At 37.4% G+C, this 18,358-nt stretch overlaps 1 protein-coding gene across 2 annotated transcripts; it reads right to left on the reverse strand.

Moving 5' to 3' along the window:
• Window positions 1-11,628: 11,628 nt before the first annotated feature.
• Window positions 11,629-18,045, reverse strand: LOC147273002 (Squamosa promoter-binding protein-like (SBP domain) transcription factor family protein). Of its 2 annotated transcripts, none has more exons than XM_086256147.1 (11): window positions 17,588-18,045; window positions 16,705-17,300; window positions 16,255-16,448; window positions 15,340-16,175; window positions 15,136-15,210; window positions 14,913-15,020; window positions 14,710-14,827; window positions 14,005-14,140; window positions 13,775-13,919; window positions 13,078-13,671; window positions 11,629-12,878 (listed from the first exon to the last, which is right to left on the reverse strand). In XM_086256147.1, the coding sequence occupies exons 2-11, from the start codon at window positions 17,271-17,273 to the stop codon at window positions 12,450-12,452; spliced, it is 3,204 nt and encodes a 1,067-aa protein (XP_086112273.1). In that variant the 5' UTR covers window positions 17,274-17,300; window positions 17,588-18,045; the 3' UTR covers window positions 11,629-12,449. The 2 variants fall into 2 exon arrangements, with proteins under 2 accessions (XP_086112273.1, XP_086112272.1); XM_086256146.1 differs by having other exon boundaries at window positions 15,136-15,213.
• Window positions 18,046-18,358: the final 313 nt, after the last annotated feature.

An 18,358-nucleotide genomic window follows, 5' to 3' on the forward strand; every position in this document is an offset into this window, starting at 1 on the left:
GGCTTGGTTTATCTTTTTCCTTGGCTTAATTATTTCTTTAATCAAATTATTGCGTGTCGTGACAGTGAGAATTTGGATTTAATTCTCAAACTACAACAATAGTATGTATTTTGGGAAACGAAGTGATATGGTACACTACTAATCACATTACAAATTGCATGTGATCAATTTAACAAGATTAGAACTTCTTATATGCGGTGCTTTAAGGTTGCACTAAGGGAACTCAAAACAAAGACCCTCCTCACATCATGTATTCTATTTCCGTGAATTAGGTATAGTAATATATATCTTAATAAACTCATATATTGGTGATGTACAAACATGACAATTTTTTATGCAAGTGCCTAAAGAACATGAATCGTAGCCATAAAGGTTTTCTTCGTCATGTACTTTTTGCTTGCTAACTTATCGTGTGAATACATGCACATCAACTTATATACTCAAATAAGCTTATACGTATATAATATCACATTTTCTGACAATTTTTCAAGGATCATACCCACATCTATATGAAGAAGTTACAACAGAACAGTACGTACAGTCCCATGTAAAGGTCAAATTTGTATTGTCATTTTTTCTTAGTTAAAACCACACACGTATATTTCCCTGTAATACATAGATCAAATAGGTTAACTCCTTAATTAGAGTTTTGCCAATAAATGATTTAAGACTAATCATCCTCTCAATTCAGTAGCCTTAATTAATTTGAGCCTGCTAGTTATTAGAAGGATTTATCAATGTCTAGTTGATAACACTCTTAACTAGATATGAAAATTCGAAAAAATTTCATATTAGATTTGAAATTTTATTTAAGGTTTGAAAACATTTTGAACTAGTTCATGTTATTTATTTATATTTAAAAATCATTATTTTGTGACTTTGGGAATTTATTTGAGAAACATAATGTTTTTAGAAAGTTTTCTCAAATTTGTTTTTACAAAAAAAAAAATATATTATATTTTGGATTTTACATAATTATTTTTTTTGACAATAAATGTTTTATTTTATAAATTCTTCAAAAAGGTTTGACCCAATTTTGACCAAAATTAAATATTTGGTTTTTCACTTTAATTTTTTTTTTTTGTTGAGTAGAGCTCGACTCTACGATTGCGTAGGCGTGAACGGTTCGTGAATTAGAGTTACGATTTAAAAGGACTGGGTATTTTTGTAATTTTTAAAACATAGGGTTTTTAGTATAAATACAACATTTCAGATTTCTCACTCTCATTTTTCAAACACCCTAGCCGCACCCCACCTTCTTCTTTCTCTTTTTTCACTCTTCACCATGCCGTCGTCTGGCGGCTATTGCCGGCGATCCAGTGGCGACTCCTTCGGCTCCTCCCCCAGCCCATCACTCACCCATAAAACTAGCCACCGTGACAAATCGAGGCTTGATAGAGCCGAACCTTCGTGGCGATGATCCACATTTTCCAACGATGTCAAGGGGCTGGACCACCCACATCTTCTTCTTCCTCTCATCATGGTGGTTCTAATGGTGTCCTTGGATTCCCCAACCAACCACCATAGCTCGAAAATCGAAGTAGAAAAGTAGGCAGCCCTCTTTCTACCAGTGTCGTGACCCAACTCTGGTGCCGGTAGCCTCCCCATGTTGAGCTGAAGTTGTTTGTGTGGTTCATTCACCGATCCGACCACAATAGACGGCGGATCGAAGCTCTAAGCTCTGTGGCGATCTTTCGCTGATTTCTAGCAATCCCAACGGCGGGTCATAGTGGTTCTTGCATGGGTTAGCTTATCTCCTAGTGTTCTAGCTTTTGGTTCAGATTGTTTGCCCCGAAATTTGTCAAATCTGAAAACCCTAACTTAGTTACCCATTGCCATTGCACCTAGTAGCTATTTCACCCCCTGAGATGCAATATAATCCTCTCACAGCCCCTGCTTCTTGTTTTAACATATTAATGTCCTTGAATCTTTGAAATTCAAATTTTGGTTGTGAAATCAAATTACGGCAGCCCCGTCGTGGCGGTTGCCGCTCGTTACAACCACTTTTGGGCCATGCAATTGTTGTTTGGTACTCTGAGTAAAGTTGAATATGAATGTTTGGGGATTGTTCGACAGGTTTTGTTGGCTCGAAAACTCTTGATTCGATGTCATTTTGGTCATCAAATCCTAAACCAAATCTGAAAACCCTAACTGAGTAATTCCCGACAAACTCGACCCTATCCGTTTTGTTAAAACCAAACCATTTAGCACTTGGATTGATTTCGGTTGAGAAATAACCTTGGAAAGATAACCTAGACCATGTTTGATAAAAAAAAGGAATTTCAATCATTTCAATTATTGTCACTGAAACCTGTGTTGTCGGTTTCTATCCCAAGTTTAACCTGATTCATACGTTAGAACCTAATTCATGTGCATTTGAATTAATTTCGGACTAGAAAAACATTAAGAAGTAAACCTTGGGCATTCGGTTTTCTAGGGGCATTTTGGTCATTTTACCCTTTTGCTCCAAAACACGTATATTTGATTACTGGTTCTCAAAGTTAATCCTATATTCTTTATAAGTATTGGGGAACCTTTTTTCCCCTCTGCTCGGATGAAGTGAAGGACCGTTTCAACTTTCAAATAGGAAATCGATCTCGGAGTGTGGATCAGATACTTCTGATAACAATTAGAGTCCATCAGATGAAAGGAATGGTGGGTGAACCTGGAATGAAACATCTAAGTGTATGTGGAAGCATGGTGGATTTTCAATTTTAATCACATTTCCCCTTAGCCCTAGGATCCTTAGATTGGATGGGACATGAAAAAAAAGGAAATAGCAATAGGATGAGAAATTACCCTTGAAGACCATCTTGGGTAGAACCCAAGATTTGCACACATCCATGGGGATGTCTTCATTCCATGTCGATCTTCAAGGTTTGGCTCAACCAAGAGGATGAACTCTCATCTAAGCTAAAGGCTTAAGACCCCAAGTGTAACCTCTCTAAAGCTAGTCCACACCAAGTGTAGGAGAAAGAAAGATGAAGAGAAAAGAGTGATCTTGCATGGCTACTAGATCAACATCTTTTCTAGGTATGGCATCAAAGGAATGGTTGTGGAGATGGGTTCTACAAGACTGATCCTTTTCTCTCAAACTTTCATGGAGGAAGATAGAGAAGAGAGAATATGTGAGAAGAAGAGGCAAGGGCTAAATTCCCTCTTTTTTGTGTTTCGGCCACCCCTTGCTATCCTTTTAATGTGATAGCTTGTTAAATCCAAGTCATCCAATCTCTCCTATTTCCCATCCTTCAATCTTGTTCATTCATCTTTAATGAACAAAATTCATATTTGCACTATTGCCGGCCTAAATCTTTATAATATTATATAACTTACCTCATGTGATACATGAAAGTCAAAAGCCCTTTGACCAATATGTCATCCTAACACTTAATTATGTGTTTAATACTTTAATCAATAAGCTTAGTGTTTGGATTAGGATTAATGATTAACCGATTAATCATTTATCTTAATAAATAAGATAACATTAAGTATTCTCCTAATAATTAATGATTTATCCTTGGGTCAACAAGCCCAAGCTTTGACTTTCCAATTTTATTCTCTAAGTAGATTAATTAGCTAATTAATCTTACTTAAGAAAAGATTATGTCAAGTGATCACCCCCAAATTAATCATTTGACTTATGGGCTTAGTAATTGTCCTTACCAATTAGTAATTAAGTCATTAGAGCTTTATGGTCTCCATTAGTATCTCACAGTTAAGTGAGCTCACACTAGAGCAATATTAGGATGGGTGACCCACTAGGAAGTGTCAATTCCCAGTCTTAGGCAATAACAATTATCACAATAGTTACGATCAATAATCGAACATATTGATCCTCGGTATCATCCTTTCCCTTTGGTCTCCCACATACTTGTATGTGTGTGACCCTTTAGGTTCTTATTCGATTTGGCAGTAGGATCACAATTAATCTAAAACTATTTCTAATTAATTACTCTTTAGATTCTACAGACCACATTGACACATAGCCAAAGTTTATGGCCCCAAAACCAAATAGAATTTAGCCTCAAACATATTCAGTTATGATTACAATATAGTACAGTCTCTTCTCTCAACTATATCCCGATTACATCCTGGGTATGGAACTTGTGTCAAAACTCATTACAGGAAATAATCATATATGTGACTCTAATGCTCTGACTAGAGACTTTGCGAGTCTTTCTTTCCAAAGACATCTCCTTCTTTACAAAATGTGAGAGATTCCATGTTGCACACTCACATGCCTCCATATGTGTTTTAATGCACCCAATGTACACATGTAACTCATACATGATAGCGTTGGTCCATTTTATGCGGTCAAAGTACACTGAGCACACACACAAGACATCAGTGGTGTCTCAAGTCTGAGGACTAATCAATATCTATCATAACCACAAAGTTCCTATTTGGCATGCCGTAAAGCTGCATCTAGATTCTCTGTTCAAGTTCAGTGGACGTGTCTCCAAGCACCCATCCACATACATTCTCCAATGTTCCGACATTGCAGCATGAGACTCACCAACTTAGAGTAAGCAAGCTTATGTGCTAGTCTTGACTTATTGGAATGTTAATGTCCAGTTAACATTCCCTTCATCGATTAGGAAAGTTTAGGAATTTAAGTATCTGATAACATGAGTCTCAATGGCCTCCGAGCTTATCATGTTTCTTCTCTTAGATATTCATAGACACATTCATTCACTTATACGATGATTCTACAATTCCAGTGTAGTGAATAACGCTTATGCCTTATTAATGTGTAATACACATTAATTGAAATATCCCTCGAGTCACTTCAACTAAACACCTTTGGTTAACCAATTGTCATTGGTTTTAGGGCATATTTCCAACATCCAACTGGTTACCATTGTTGTCACTTTGAACTCAGAACACAGTTTGACTTTCTATTAATTCATTTGTCTTTGTTAGTTGTTTTTAACCGTAGCTAGGCATCTTGGCAGGAAGTAAGGGCAAAATGGCCATTTTGCTTGACCCTCAAGGAACGATTCGTTTAGCTAATCGATCTCTTGTGGTGGTTTGCTCGAAACTTAGGTGGGTAAACTTTACCTTTGACTTGTATGCTTTGGTAAAAAAAATATATGTTTAAAATAATGCATATATTGTGTGAATGTGTGCTCGTCTGGATGATTTAACTCCGTTTGAGTTATTGATTTAATTTCTGCTAATTATTCTTTGAGCACTATACTTGATGTGTAATTCACTATTCCTAGAAACTGTGAAATGAATTATGTTTTATGAAATGGTATTGTCGTTGAAACGGTACACAAGATGGATGTGATGACATGAGTAATTGTCGGTGAAGCTCTATTGGGCTGATTTTTGTATATATTGTTACTAGCCATTGAATTGGAATTTGACTTGTTGTTTTTCAAGTCGTTTGATGAAATACATTATTGCTTTTTGGATCCCTCATTCTAAAGGTGGTAAATGCTGGGATTGCTTTACCTATTTGGTGAAATACAAGTAATTGATTTAATAATGTTTGTGATGCAAAATAATTGGATTAAGGATTAGAGACTCCACTTGTTTGCCTACTTGTCCCTTTAGCTATTAGGCTAAGAATTTCATAATAAATTGAAGTGTTAGTGATTCACATTTAGTAAGATATTTATTCAGCATGTCGCTTGTTAAGTAATTAGAAAATATAATTAAATTGAATTAATAATAATTCTTAAGTTACGAGTCTTAATTTGAATTAGGGAGTTAGAGCCTCCACACAGATTCAAGGTTGAATTTGTGTGCTTGTTAATTATTTAAATTAAATTAGGGCACACTCTAGAGGTTTCACTTGAGTTCTTATATGGTTGATGTGTGACTCGCTTCACATAATTGGACATCATAATTGGATTAATTAATTACTTGGTAATAACGATGATAATTACCTGTTTGATAACTGTTTGTTGCGAGTACACAGTTCTTAATAAGTAACATCTCTTGTGTCTCACTAGTCGAATCAATGGAGATCTCAAGTTTTAATATCAAAAATCGTACGGGTCGGATCAACAAGAAATGACCTAAACTCTCCGACATCGTTAGATCAACTAAGGTGTTTGTGGCCTGGTATCCACTGTAACTTCTTTCTTAAAAAGTGAAGGAGACTCCATTATTTGACTATGACATATAAAAACGTTTCTTTATTAAGAATTGTGTTATCAATGGCCTAGTAGGCCAAGTTACAGATTGATGGGCTGGGTAGGCCAAGTTACAGATTGATGGGCCGGGTAGGCCAAGTTACAGTTTGATAGGCCAGGTAAGCCAAGATACAAATTGATGGGTCGAGTAGGCCAAGATATGATTTGATGGGCTGGTTAGGCGAGGTATGGTTGACCTTAGGTTTCGATCACCAAAACCTCCGGAGGCGATTGTACTAGCGGTTAGACCATACTGTACAATCATGAATTGATACTCTCGCTACGAGTTCAGTTTTTACTGATAACTTGGGTAAAGGGTAGTGGGTCACTACAGATTGGTCTTTGGGATTATATTAGTGGAGATTGGTACTTCAGTAGACCCGGTCAGCATTGGTTTGTTAGTGCCTTGCGGTCATACAAGTACTGTGATGCTACCTCAGATAATCTAGGTATGCCTTTGTTTGTGCGTGGATTGTGATGTGCCTTGATGTGCCATTATTTTCTTATTGTTGCATTTGATGATTGTTAAGTATAAGCATTGAATATTTGTTGTGCTGAATGTGAAATATCATGATTATTGCCACCATTATGTTTTTATAACCTGGGTGTTAATTACGAAAATGAAGTTCCCAGTATACTTGATTGTGAAAATATAAGGTGGGTTGTGAAACTCGTGATGGGAACTATTGTGGCAAAATGTTATTTTGACTCGGCATTTATATGTGAATGAGTTGGTTTTACTTACACGAGCTTTATAGCTTACCAGGTTTTTCATGTGATTCGATACACCATTCCATGGCGTAGGGATCGATCATTTTGCAGAAAAACTGAACCAATGAGGCAGCACGAGGAGGATAAGGGAGTGGGCATTCCAAAAGACAGTTGTCCTTCTATTTTGTAATTTAATTTTAAAAATCGTTCGTATTTACTTTGGCTCATTGATTACCTTTAGACCTCTTTCGAGGTTGCATTGTTTATATGTAACCATAAGGGCTTGGTTTTGTTGTAAACTTTTCAGTTAAACAATGTTTTATTTTCACTGCTCATTTTACCTGTAATACAACCCGGTTTTCAAAGAAAAGGGCTTATCGTATTCTAAGGGATTTGTGGTTATGACACTCTAGGAAGAGTGTTGTAGTCTCGGGATCCTTAGGGTACTTGCCGCTATCCCTAGGGTTCAGGGTGTGACTAGAAATAATTTATGAACTAAGTTGGATATTCTATTGAGAACTAGGTTAAGAGAATGGAGATTATTTTAGTTTTTGGGAAGAGCCTATTTGCACTTCAATTTTTTTTTTTTTTTAGTGAATCATCGTTATTACCTATGAATGTAGTCCAACTTAAGATAAACCATGTACATCCTTGCGTTTTTTAGGTTTTTCTTGTTGTTTTTTTATTTCTTCTTTACTACTTTTCTCTAATTTAGAGTTTGCAATCTTTGATGAAAAATTTGGTGTGCTTAAATTCAATCAACATCAAAACACATGATGAATTGGTGAGAATTGTAGATGATGTTTGTCATGTCCCTTATGTTAAGAGAAATTTGATTTCAGTTGGTACAATTAACTATAAAGATTACAATATTATAACTCCATGTGGAGTTTTGATAGTCGTGAAGGGTGCTATGGTGGTGACGAACTTCTCAAGTCGGCAATAGGAGTTTATATATATATATATATATATATATATATATATGGAAATCTTGAAATGAGTTAGTTTTTTTCAAACAAATACATTTCCAATTTTGTGGTGTTGCACCTAGCCATTACTTTACTGTTGCATTTGACACAGATCATGGAATGATCAAACTCTATTATTTCACCAACCACAGGGTTAGTCTCTGTTCCTTGCTGGGTTTTTCCTTTTTCTCCTTTTATCAAGTGTAATGTTGATGGGGCAGTAAGTGATGTCAGCCTGTCAGGTTTCTGTGGTTTAGAGGTTGTTATGCAAAATACAAAAGGTCTCATAATGGCGGCTGCTTCCATAGGTGTTTGCCGTTTGTTTTCGCCAACTGCAGTGGAGTGCCTATGTGCTCTCTTGGGTTTGACTGTGGCACAATAGTTAGGGTTCTGATGCAAGAGCATGGGGGATCATCAAAAGTGACAACGTACTAACGAAAGAATGCCCAAGAAAACTCGAGGCCCATCTCTAAGATTATTTCCAAAAATAATGGATATCATATCTTTTCTTTTCTTTATTTTCTTTATTCTTTGCTTGCTCTCAGAGACATTATCATATATTTCTTTTATTTTATTGTAATTATCTTTTCTTATATTTCTAGTACGTGTTGAAGGCTATTTAACCTTTCTTTGTAAACAAAGAGGGGATGTTGAATTTTATATAATCAGAAATAAGAAAACATAGTTTTGTGCTGCAAAACATTTTGAGTTTCAATTATTCTAAATCTGGTTCTGAGTGGTATTGTTGGAGGCCTATATTCGATTCATTTCCCCATCAACTAGTATCACAGCACGATTGTTGTTTGGTCGAGTTGAGACGATTTTCATAGCTAACAATAGGCGCGGTCGAGGAAGATTTTGAATGGAGGGTCGTGGCAATTATGATGACATGGAAGAAATGAAGAGGATGATTCAACAACTTCTAGATCGAATAGCTCGCATTGAAACTCAGAGCTTGTATGGTGTGAGTTTCGACGAGGAGCATGATTATTACCCTTTTTGCCACCTTTTTGAAAATTCGCTCAACAATGTTGAACTAATCCCTCACAAGAAGGCAAAAAGAGATGGATTCTAATCATGAAGACTACCAATGTTGTGTACTTGGCTCAACTATTCTTTCGAGAGGTATATCGTTTACATGGTTTACCTTATTCCATTGTTTTTGACAGGGATATTCGTTTTCTTAGTCGCTTATGGAGGTGCTTATGGAAGCTTGCCAACATGAAGCTAAATTTTAGCAGTGCTTATCACCCTCAAACTGATTGGGTAAACAGAGGTGGTTAATCACACTCTTGGCAACTTATTGAGGAGTTTGGTGGGTGAAAATTTGAAGTCGTGGGACCAAATTCTTTTTCGAGGTAAGTTTGATTTCAACCGTATTGTCAACCGAAGCATCGGTCTTAATCATTTCCTTATTACTGATGGCTATAATCCAAGGACACCGTTTGAGCTTGCTCTAGTTCCAGGTATGAAGTGGGTCAATATGGAGCAGAAAATTTTGCAACTAAACTCCAAGAGATTCATGAGTTCATGGAGAAGAAGCTTACCGAAAATAATGCCAAGTACAAGCAGACGGCGGATTTCAAGAGAAGGCATGTGGAATTCAATGTGGGTGATTATGTGTATGATGTGCTAGCCAAAGACTTTTCTCATTGGCGAGTACAACAAGCTATATAGGAGAAAAATTGGACCCGTGGAGGTTGTGGAAAAGATTTACCCAAATGCTTATCGCCTCAAGCTTCCAAGTCATGTTCGCACTTCATATGTTTCAATGTCAAACACCTCCTACCATATCTTGGTGAGAACTCTGAGGAGAAGGAACTAAATTTAAGGTGAATTCTCTCCAACCCAAGGAGGATGATGTGGCGCGCATTGCATTTACTTGGATACGTTTGAATCACGAAAAGGGATTAAAGGAGATGAAAAAGCGCAGATAGACGTGAACATGATTGATTGCGACTTGGTGGGAACAATCCCACAGAGAAAGGTGCAAGACTTTAGGTTTTGGTAGTTTTTTGTGCGAGACTTTTCTTTAAGTTTTCCTAGTTAATTTGGATTTGAGTTCTTTTCGTTCTATTATTTGTACTTATATTCCTCAAGTATGTAATCATGTAGTTCACACTATAGCCAAGCAGGTATTGGTGTCCCCTAAGTTTGTTGTATGGATTGAAGATGAGCCAATCTTGGCTCTCTGATGTACTTAGGGCCAATTTGGTATTGCTGTATGAAAAAACAGTTGTGAGGTAAAACAGCTGTGAAGTAAAGTCAGCTGTAAAGTAAAGCAGCTGAGTGTTTGGTAAAGTATGTTTTCAAAAGTGCTGTGAGTGCAAAAAACAGTATCAAAGTGTTTGGTAAATGTTAATGTAAAAGTGCTGTGACTGTGAATAATTACTAAAATAGACATGATGCTAAAAGTGTCTTTCACTTATTTGTTTGGTAAAAATAACATGTGTTTTACTTGTTTTTTAAATTTTTGGCTACAAATTTTTATTAGCATTAATTTTTCTAAGAACAACATTATTAAATAAGTATGTCTATTATTTTTTTAAGTATATTATAATTTTAATCGTGCAAATAAAATATCATAATTAATTATCACAATATAAAATATAACTAACAATGGACATATTTTTTAATTTAAAATAAACAAATTAAAAATATAGAAATCAATAAGGATATTATGGGTAAAATAAAATATTCATTGTTGCTGTGATTCACTGCAGCTTTCAAAAGCATCTAGAAATCTGCTTTTTGTTTTTGTTGTGAGGAGTTGAGAATTGTGGGAAAAAGTAGTTTTTAATTTTTTTACCAAACACCAAAACTGCTGTAGGTGATTGAGAATTGTCATCCACAGCAGCTTTTGGGTCTTCCACCGCAATCCCAAACGGGGCCTTAGTCCCTTAAATAAATAAAAGTATGTTGGCCCCTAAGAAAAATAAGAACAATCCGTTGAACCATGATGCACCAAAAAATCCTGGAGAGTGATCAATGAGTCTAGAGGGGTATGTAAGAGAACACTGGCTAACCGATTGTTAAGTCTCAACTCTTGATACGGGATGCAGTTATTTCAAGTCCCTCCTGCAAGTATTGGGCATCTTTTGCTAGATGATCAGGGTTGGGTTGTTAGCCCAATGTCACAGCCCGACTTTTCACAGCACAAGATGGACTGTCCCACACTTGCTAACCTTCTCCTTGATAGCAAGTCAGTCAAGTGAGTACCTCGAAAGGCAATAATCCACACAATAAATTAAATTTATACAAGCACCAAGCAAGCAACAAATAACAATCACACAACAAAACAAAAGAAAAGGCTCACAATACAAGAAATGATTGAATAAATATGTTTTTTATATTAATGGCAAGAGAGTACAAAAACTCATGTGCATGCTCTTACATTCTCTTACCTATGCTAGTAAACAAGCCCAACATTCCACCAACTAGTCACTCCCTATAAAAAGCATTATGAGCCGTTGTCAAGATTCCATCAAAAAACATCAAAATGTACAAAGTCATAATTCATCTTAAAAGAAAAATAACTAATTTACTAATTACTAAAATACCCTTTTACACAAGCTTTGACTATTGACTCTGGACAAATTTAATTGTTCATACAAAAACAACCCCTAACACCAGGCCTATCCCTGACCTGTTCTGATTTCTTTGGTGTTTTGGGTCTGGCCGATTGTAAGTTGTAACCAAAGAAAAAACAAAAAATCCCACCGTACATTTGGCAACTAGCATGTGAGAAAAATTAAAAAAAATAAAAAGAACAAGGAAGAAATAAGAAATATGGCAAGGTCGAAGAAAGAAGAAAAGCACAACACTGTTACCGTCTGTTAAAAAATCTCAATCTTTCGGAAATTTACACCTATAAAAAATTATTAAAGAAAAATTACACATGACATGGCAGCTGCCTCTTATCTTAAATAAACTTTTATCAAATATCTGACATTTCAGTCATCGTGAAATTGTCATTTCTGTGATTGATCCTCTACAGTGACAATAAATACAAATAACTTAGGATTTGCATCTCCCTAAATTGTAAAGAAATCTAAAGGGGAAAGGGAAACCCACAAATATTAACTTTAACCATCCATGTCAAACCTCTAATTATGGTATAACTTCTTATATTTTTATCGCCTTCACATGTTTCCTTGTATTTGGGACTCTAATATATATCCTCCATTCAACATTCCATGCTTCCCATGAAGGCTTTTACCATCTGCCCCATCTCCATCGTTTCATCATCCAACAAATGTAATATATTACCATTATAGGGTCTCAAGTGCGGAAGAGTTTCTACGTTCAAAGAGGAAAAAGACAGAAATTCTCACCTATTTTCCAACGCAAAATAAGCTAAAGGGCATACCCAAGATTACCCAAATCTCAGATTTGTTAGAAAGAAACATGTAGCATCCGAATCATCAAATACCTGTGCTGACCCAGATTCTTCTTGCTTCTCAGGTCTGCCAACAATTCCAGCCCACAACTCCTAGGTTTCCCTCCTTCGGGGGTTGTTGCCAGAAGTGCATCACGACAAGCAAGCTAAACTGGAAGCGCACCCCAACCCAAAGTTTGTTGCTCCAATGCTCTTTTCTTAATCCATATTCTTATCCTATTAAGACTAAATTGTGCCATAATCCAAATTCTCCCACTTGAAAGGAGCAACTAAGCCAATGTCTGGGGAGCCTCTCAAGAACAGGCAGACACAAACACAGACAGCAGCTATGGCAAGCATAGAATGAATAAATGGACGCTGAAGCAAGCCTTGAGCACCTACAACCCTCCTACTGTATTTTGTTGCTGCAACTGCGCACTTAGCACATGAACTACTGCCTTGTCTGAATCGAGCGCTTGTCTTATGCTCCTGCTCCAAAGCCATCTGAGCTTGCACTATCTCATTTCCAATTGTTACAGTAACCTGACCATTTCTCTTGTCAGCAAGTTTACGAGCCACAAGCTTGTCATAAGAGTAATTATTCCTCATCAAAGCATAAGCATAAGGAGACTGCCCATTAGCATCCAAAAGGGATTTCCAGCAGCTCAAACCAATCTAGAGGGAAAAAGTTAAACAAAAGGGTTAAAAAGAAAACATCATGATTTTAGGCATGCATATCTGTAAAATAACAGTTTTTGTAGCATCTATTAGTAAAGCAGACGATGAAAACCTATAAAATGGAATAAGGCATTATGTCCAAACAATTTTATAAATGATCATCACAAATAAAGAGCTAACAGTTATTTTCTATTACCTCCTGTGGATCATTTGTCAGAGCATCAATCATATCATCTGAACTTGACATACTAGCAGCCAAATGTAGAGGTGTCATGCCACCAGGTCCAGCAAGATTTGGTGGAAAAATATATCTCTTCCCGCTGCTAATTACAGAGTAATTAACAAGCAAGTCAACCATCTTCCTGCACTTCCTTTTTACTGCCCGGCTCAACAGCTGGATGTCTGATAGCATCCCCAATGACTCTCTTGACAGCCCATCCCCATCCAAATTTCTTTCAACCAGTATGTCTAGAATTGTTTTGACCAAAACACAACAGTCTCTCTCAACAGTGAATGTGAGTAAAAATTTGAAACGGCTATGTGAGTAATCAGGCCCTTGAAGCGTGGAACAGACCCTTTTCCGTTGGAAGAGCCACCCAAGCTCATTCAAGAAGTGAAGAACTTCCTCCCTTGACCTGGGCAGCCCATAATCATGATTTTCGTCTTCAGAAATTACATCGCAAACTTTTGTCTCAGCATCAAACACAGACTCAAGGAGTCTCAATTCTCTACAGATTGTAGCATCAGCTATTATCACAGGAAAGCTGTTGCCTTTGAAGCCATTTTCCACCTGTTCATTTTAGTAAAGGTCAGTACAACAAAAACTTCTCAAGGATTCTACTTCAGATTTTCTAACCAATTGAGAACAGACTGATTGTGTTTCAGAATGCTACCTCTATGAAACAGCGACCTAGAACATCGGGTGATGCCTCATGAATTTGGAAACTCCCCAATTTTATCTCATCATACATGGTTCCATGATATGTTGATCCAGTAGCTTCCTTCGAAGTGTAACCGCCCATATATGTGCAATGAATCCTGCACAATTGGAAACTAACACTTCTAGAAACAGAGACATGAAATTGACAGAATAATCTTCACACAAAAAGTAAAGCATACTTACTTGGTTCCAAGATTAGTCAGATTTCTACCCCTTAACAGAAGAGAGGTTTCTTGCCCACGCACGAGAGCCAAAGGGGACACAGAGATCAACTCTGGGGAATTACATGTTCTCCAGGCTTTGCATAGACGAATCTTTCCTGAAAATTGATTCCACATGAACAAAACTCAATTGAAAATTTCAAGGCAGTAACACACCAGAAAGCATATAACCACTATATCATACTATTCATCTGCAGTACATATCATCCCAAATCACTTAGGCAACAGTGAAATGGGAATAGACTAAGGCTCCATATTGGGATTGCTGCAGCTTAGAAGCTGATAGAAAAAAAAATAAAAAGTTACTGAAAAAAACTGTTGGAAAAAAAAAAAAAAAATCAATGAGGATGTATTTTTAGTATTGTATAAAATCTACTATAAATAAGCAGATTCACTCGTCGAGAATTCAGTAAATATTTCCGCTGAAATGCTGTGAACGTAATGAATTACCAAAATAAGAGAAGTTAAATTATGGTCTTGAAAACAATGAGGATGAAAACCTAGAAGTACAAGTGTACAAGAAACTTTTACCCCTTGGTAAAAATCAATCACACACACATTTGGGTGGTTTTTAAAAAAGAAAAACACAAGCACCTTGTTGGAGAACATTCCCGAAGGGGATAAACTAATAGTAACCAAAAACCACCACTACCAATTTGGTACTTACCATCTTTGTGAGATGCTAATTGCCTGCCTGTATGAACTAAAAACCTCCCACTTCTCCAAAAATCAGAATCTGAACTTTGAACCAAAGAATTGACACGCTGAACCAGGTTTTCTTCAAGCTGAAAAAAGTACACATGCCCTGCAAGTGGTCAGCAAAAGAGCTACAAAAAAAATTGCTCATCTGCATTACGACAATTCACTCACTTGCTCCCAGGCAGAAGAAGACATTGACACATAAATTGATAGAACCACACAACCAGGCCTTATGTAGCTCTCCATTTCAGATGGACTGTTGGAAAGCCAATTGTATATCTGAAAGAATAGAGCAAATAACATGGTAAGATACTCCCAAATAAATAAATCTTTACAAACTAATCATGACAATCCAATAACGGGAGTAAGTCAAAATGAACCATAAACTCCTCACCTGTGTCCGCAGCGTCCCTGGTAAATGACTGGGATCCTTATCGAATAGTTTAAATAATATTCTTCCAGTGCGATCCTGCTGAGGAAAAATAGAGTTGGTCCAATCCCACAAAAAACAATGGTACCCTAAAATTCGACACGTGCATACAGACATCAAGCAAACCAAAGTACAGGTATAAAGCAATAGGTTGTAATTCAACACTACCTGAGGATCAGAATTCAGGCTAGAAGGTGAATGATCTGAACCAGAAGAAGTATAGCCAGCTTGAAATGGAAAATTTTGAATGGAGCCAGCATCAGCTCCTCTATTTGACCCTCTAAAAAGATCAAAAGGCATGTTGCCACCATGAGGATTGCTAGAGTCAAGGTTTGCATTAACCTCTTTGCTTATCGACAATTTCTCAGACTTGACAGTTTCTGCCATACTCTTCATTGGAAACAGTGTTTGCACAACGGGAGGGGAAGATGAAGGAGACCTCTCCTCAGTGGGATTACTGCTGTCAGAAGAGAAATACTTCCTAGAAGAAGCCAGTTTCGGTGGGCTGTCACCCTCAGGTGAGGAGCTAAATAGCTGTAAAGGTAAATTAACTTGAGTTTCTTGAACCTGGCAGTCTGAATCTTCCATGGGAGACTGGTAACTAGTACTACTTCTCTCCCCCCCAGCTGAATGAAACTCTTGGGGAGGTCTCTCGTGCAAATTGGGACCAGCTGCCTGATCAGAACAGGTCAACTTAGTTTTCTCACTGTCGCTGCTCTGGCTGCTCTTTTGAGATAACATTGCAAGAGCCTCAGGAGCAGATGCTGCCAGAGTAGCTGAAAGAACAGTAAGCAAGTCCATGGTTGATGCAGATGTTCTTCCATTCAATTTGTTTTGAAGATCTAAACAAAGCAGTTCTGAAGCTTTTCTATTTAAGCTTCCGAGGTTATGCAACTTGGTAGCAAGGTCCACTGGTAAAGGTAAATTTATCTTACTAAGAATCTGAAGTAGCTGCTCACTGTCCAGTATCGATGAGCAGTTGATATTTCTGACATCATTTTTACCTATAAATTTGAATGCATATATTTAGCATAGAATCAATGGAGAGATATACTCAATGAACACAAACCATTATCTTGTTACCTTGTGGACGAGCTATAGCAGCTAACAAGTTGACGATATCTAAGTTTCCACTGCTTTTGTTATCCCCGTCTCCGGGGAGAGTGAGCCGTGAGGTAACATCCTCTGGTTGGGTTTTCCTTCTTCGCCGGTTATGCCCAGCAAGTCTCCGTCTACAACTTCGCTTCCCCTCATCAAATTCGGAAAGGGGGTGAAACCTGCAATAACCAACAAAGATTTGGATAAAGCTTTAGAGCAAGCAAAATCACCAAAAAGGAGAAACTAAAGATAATAGGAAACAAAACAAAATATTCCTTTAATCTAAACCAATCAAGACAAATAACTGATAAATATAGATTATAAATTGATCTACAGATGGAAGAAGATTTGTGTAAGAGCATACTCATATCAGGAAGTCAGTTGAGACAACTAAATCATTTGAGAAATTGATAGCAAAAGGACTAGATAAATAACCTGCTGCACTGCTGGCAGAACCTCTGCATCTGCTTGGCAACAAGGGCTTTCGTGGATTTACTGTGAAGCTCACAGACTTTATGTCGGCGATGGTAGTCCTTGGCATTTGACAGATCTTCCTTACAATTATCAACTTGGCACATAGGGTAGCTGCTATTCCCTGGAGATCCAGAGCGGACTCTTTTGTTGGACCTGGTCGCGGGCTCCTCCACAGAGGTCAACCCACCACCGAGATTCAGTCGGAGTCTCTCGTCATCTTCTTCCACAGTGTTCTTCACAGCCCCGGAAGCTTCGTCTTTCTTCTTCTGCTCAGTTGTGGAAGTACCCAGATGCAGAATCTCTGACTCAACTGGCTTGGCGACGAACCTGACACTGTCCCAGTCCCAAACCTTAGGGTTCCAGTTGTCTCCAGGGTTTGTGAAGCGCGGCTGTGAAAGGGGGTGTTGATAATTGGGGATCTGGTAAGGCAGATCGCGCTTCCTGGCCATGGCAGGCGCATCGCAGAACCGGCTCGAGAGCGTTTGGTGAATGAAAATTGGGGTAGCAACTTGGGCACCAACGTCTTCCATCCCAGATACAAGACTAAAAGAAAAGGTCTACGCACAAAAATTGGACAAAGTTAATTACTTTTACTGCTTTGAGCAAATGATTCAAACTCAAATAAGTCTAAATCTACAAGAACAGAGCTTTTCCAGTCATGTACGCAAGTCACACGCAAAGATTGAGTGCAGCTTGAAATGAAATAATATTTTTCATTTTTTTTTTTTTTTGGATTGAGCTGAAGGAAATAGGATTGAGCTGAATGCAATAAAAAGCAAAACATACGGCATACAAAATCGGAAAAAATAAAAATAAAAAAAAATTAGTGAAATGAATTCCGTACCTTCACAGAAATCTACAGTTTGTGCACATCTTTATACCCAGATCTTCAGTTTCCTTTCCCAGAGACCTTTAATCACTTTCTCTGATGATGTCCGATCTAAATATTCCAGACTCCAGTGGTAGTGGTTGTTGCAAATCTCACATGTTATGGGTTGAGGATGTGAGCACAACAACAACAACTAAGGTAGAGCTGCGTCTGCTTCTGAGAGCCCAATAACAAACCAAATCTGAAACCGTTATCAACTGCAAAGAAAACAATTCTGAAGAAACAACATGGGAGATCCAACTGATGATAAGTCTCTTTGCTTCTCTTCTCTTCTCTTTCTCTTCCTCTTCCTCTTCCTCTTCTCTTCTCTTCTCTTTCCTGCTCAAAGCCTCAAACTTTCCTTTTGCTTTTTTCTCTCTTTCTCTCTCTCCCAACTTTTTTTCTTCTTCTTCCTGTCCTTACCTTCCAACAAACTTTTTCTTTCGGTGACTGGCTTCAACCGTAAATTGAAGCAAGATTGGGGTTCTATACAGGGCTGCCCAAGGACCAACGAAGAATCCAAGACCCTTCCCTCTTTTTGATCCTTCCTTCCTAATTCCTATTCCTATAGTACGATTACCAATTTACTATTACTATTATTTTATTCTTATTTTCATTTTTTATTATTAACTGCATTTTTTTATTTTCTCATAAAATAAAATTTGGAAAGTCCAAAGCCGTAAAAAGCGATGAACATTTCACGCTGATAATGTGTACTAAAAACTATTCCCATGGGAGATGTGAGGG

This window comes from Dryas octopetala, chromosome 9 (assembly GCF_963921425.1).
Source record: "Dryas octopetala chromosome 9, drDryOcto1.1, whole genome shotgun sequence".
NCBI lineage: Eukaryota > Viridiplantae > Streptophyta > Magnoliopsida > Rosales > Rosaceae > Dryas > Dryas octopetala.

What these genes read in the sequence shown, in the direction of transcription:
- LOC147273002 (XM_086256146.1), bottom strand. Translation starts at nt 17,273, where the DNA reads ATGGAAGACGTTGGTGCCCAAGTTGCTACCCCAATTTTCATTCACCAA. An exon ending in TTCTGCCAGCAGTGCAGCAG is followed by an intron (nt 16,449 to 16,704) that starts GTTATTTATCTA and finishes TGGTTATTGCAG; the next exon opens with GTTTCACCCCCTTTCCGAAT. An exon ending in TGCTATAGCTCGTCCACAAG is followed by an intron (nt 16,176 to 16,254) that starts GTAACAAGATAA and finishes TCAAATTTATAG; the next exon opens with GTAAAAATGATGTCAGAAAT.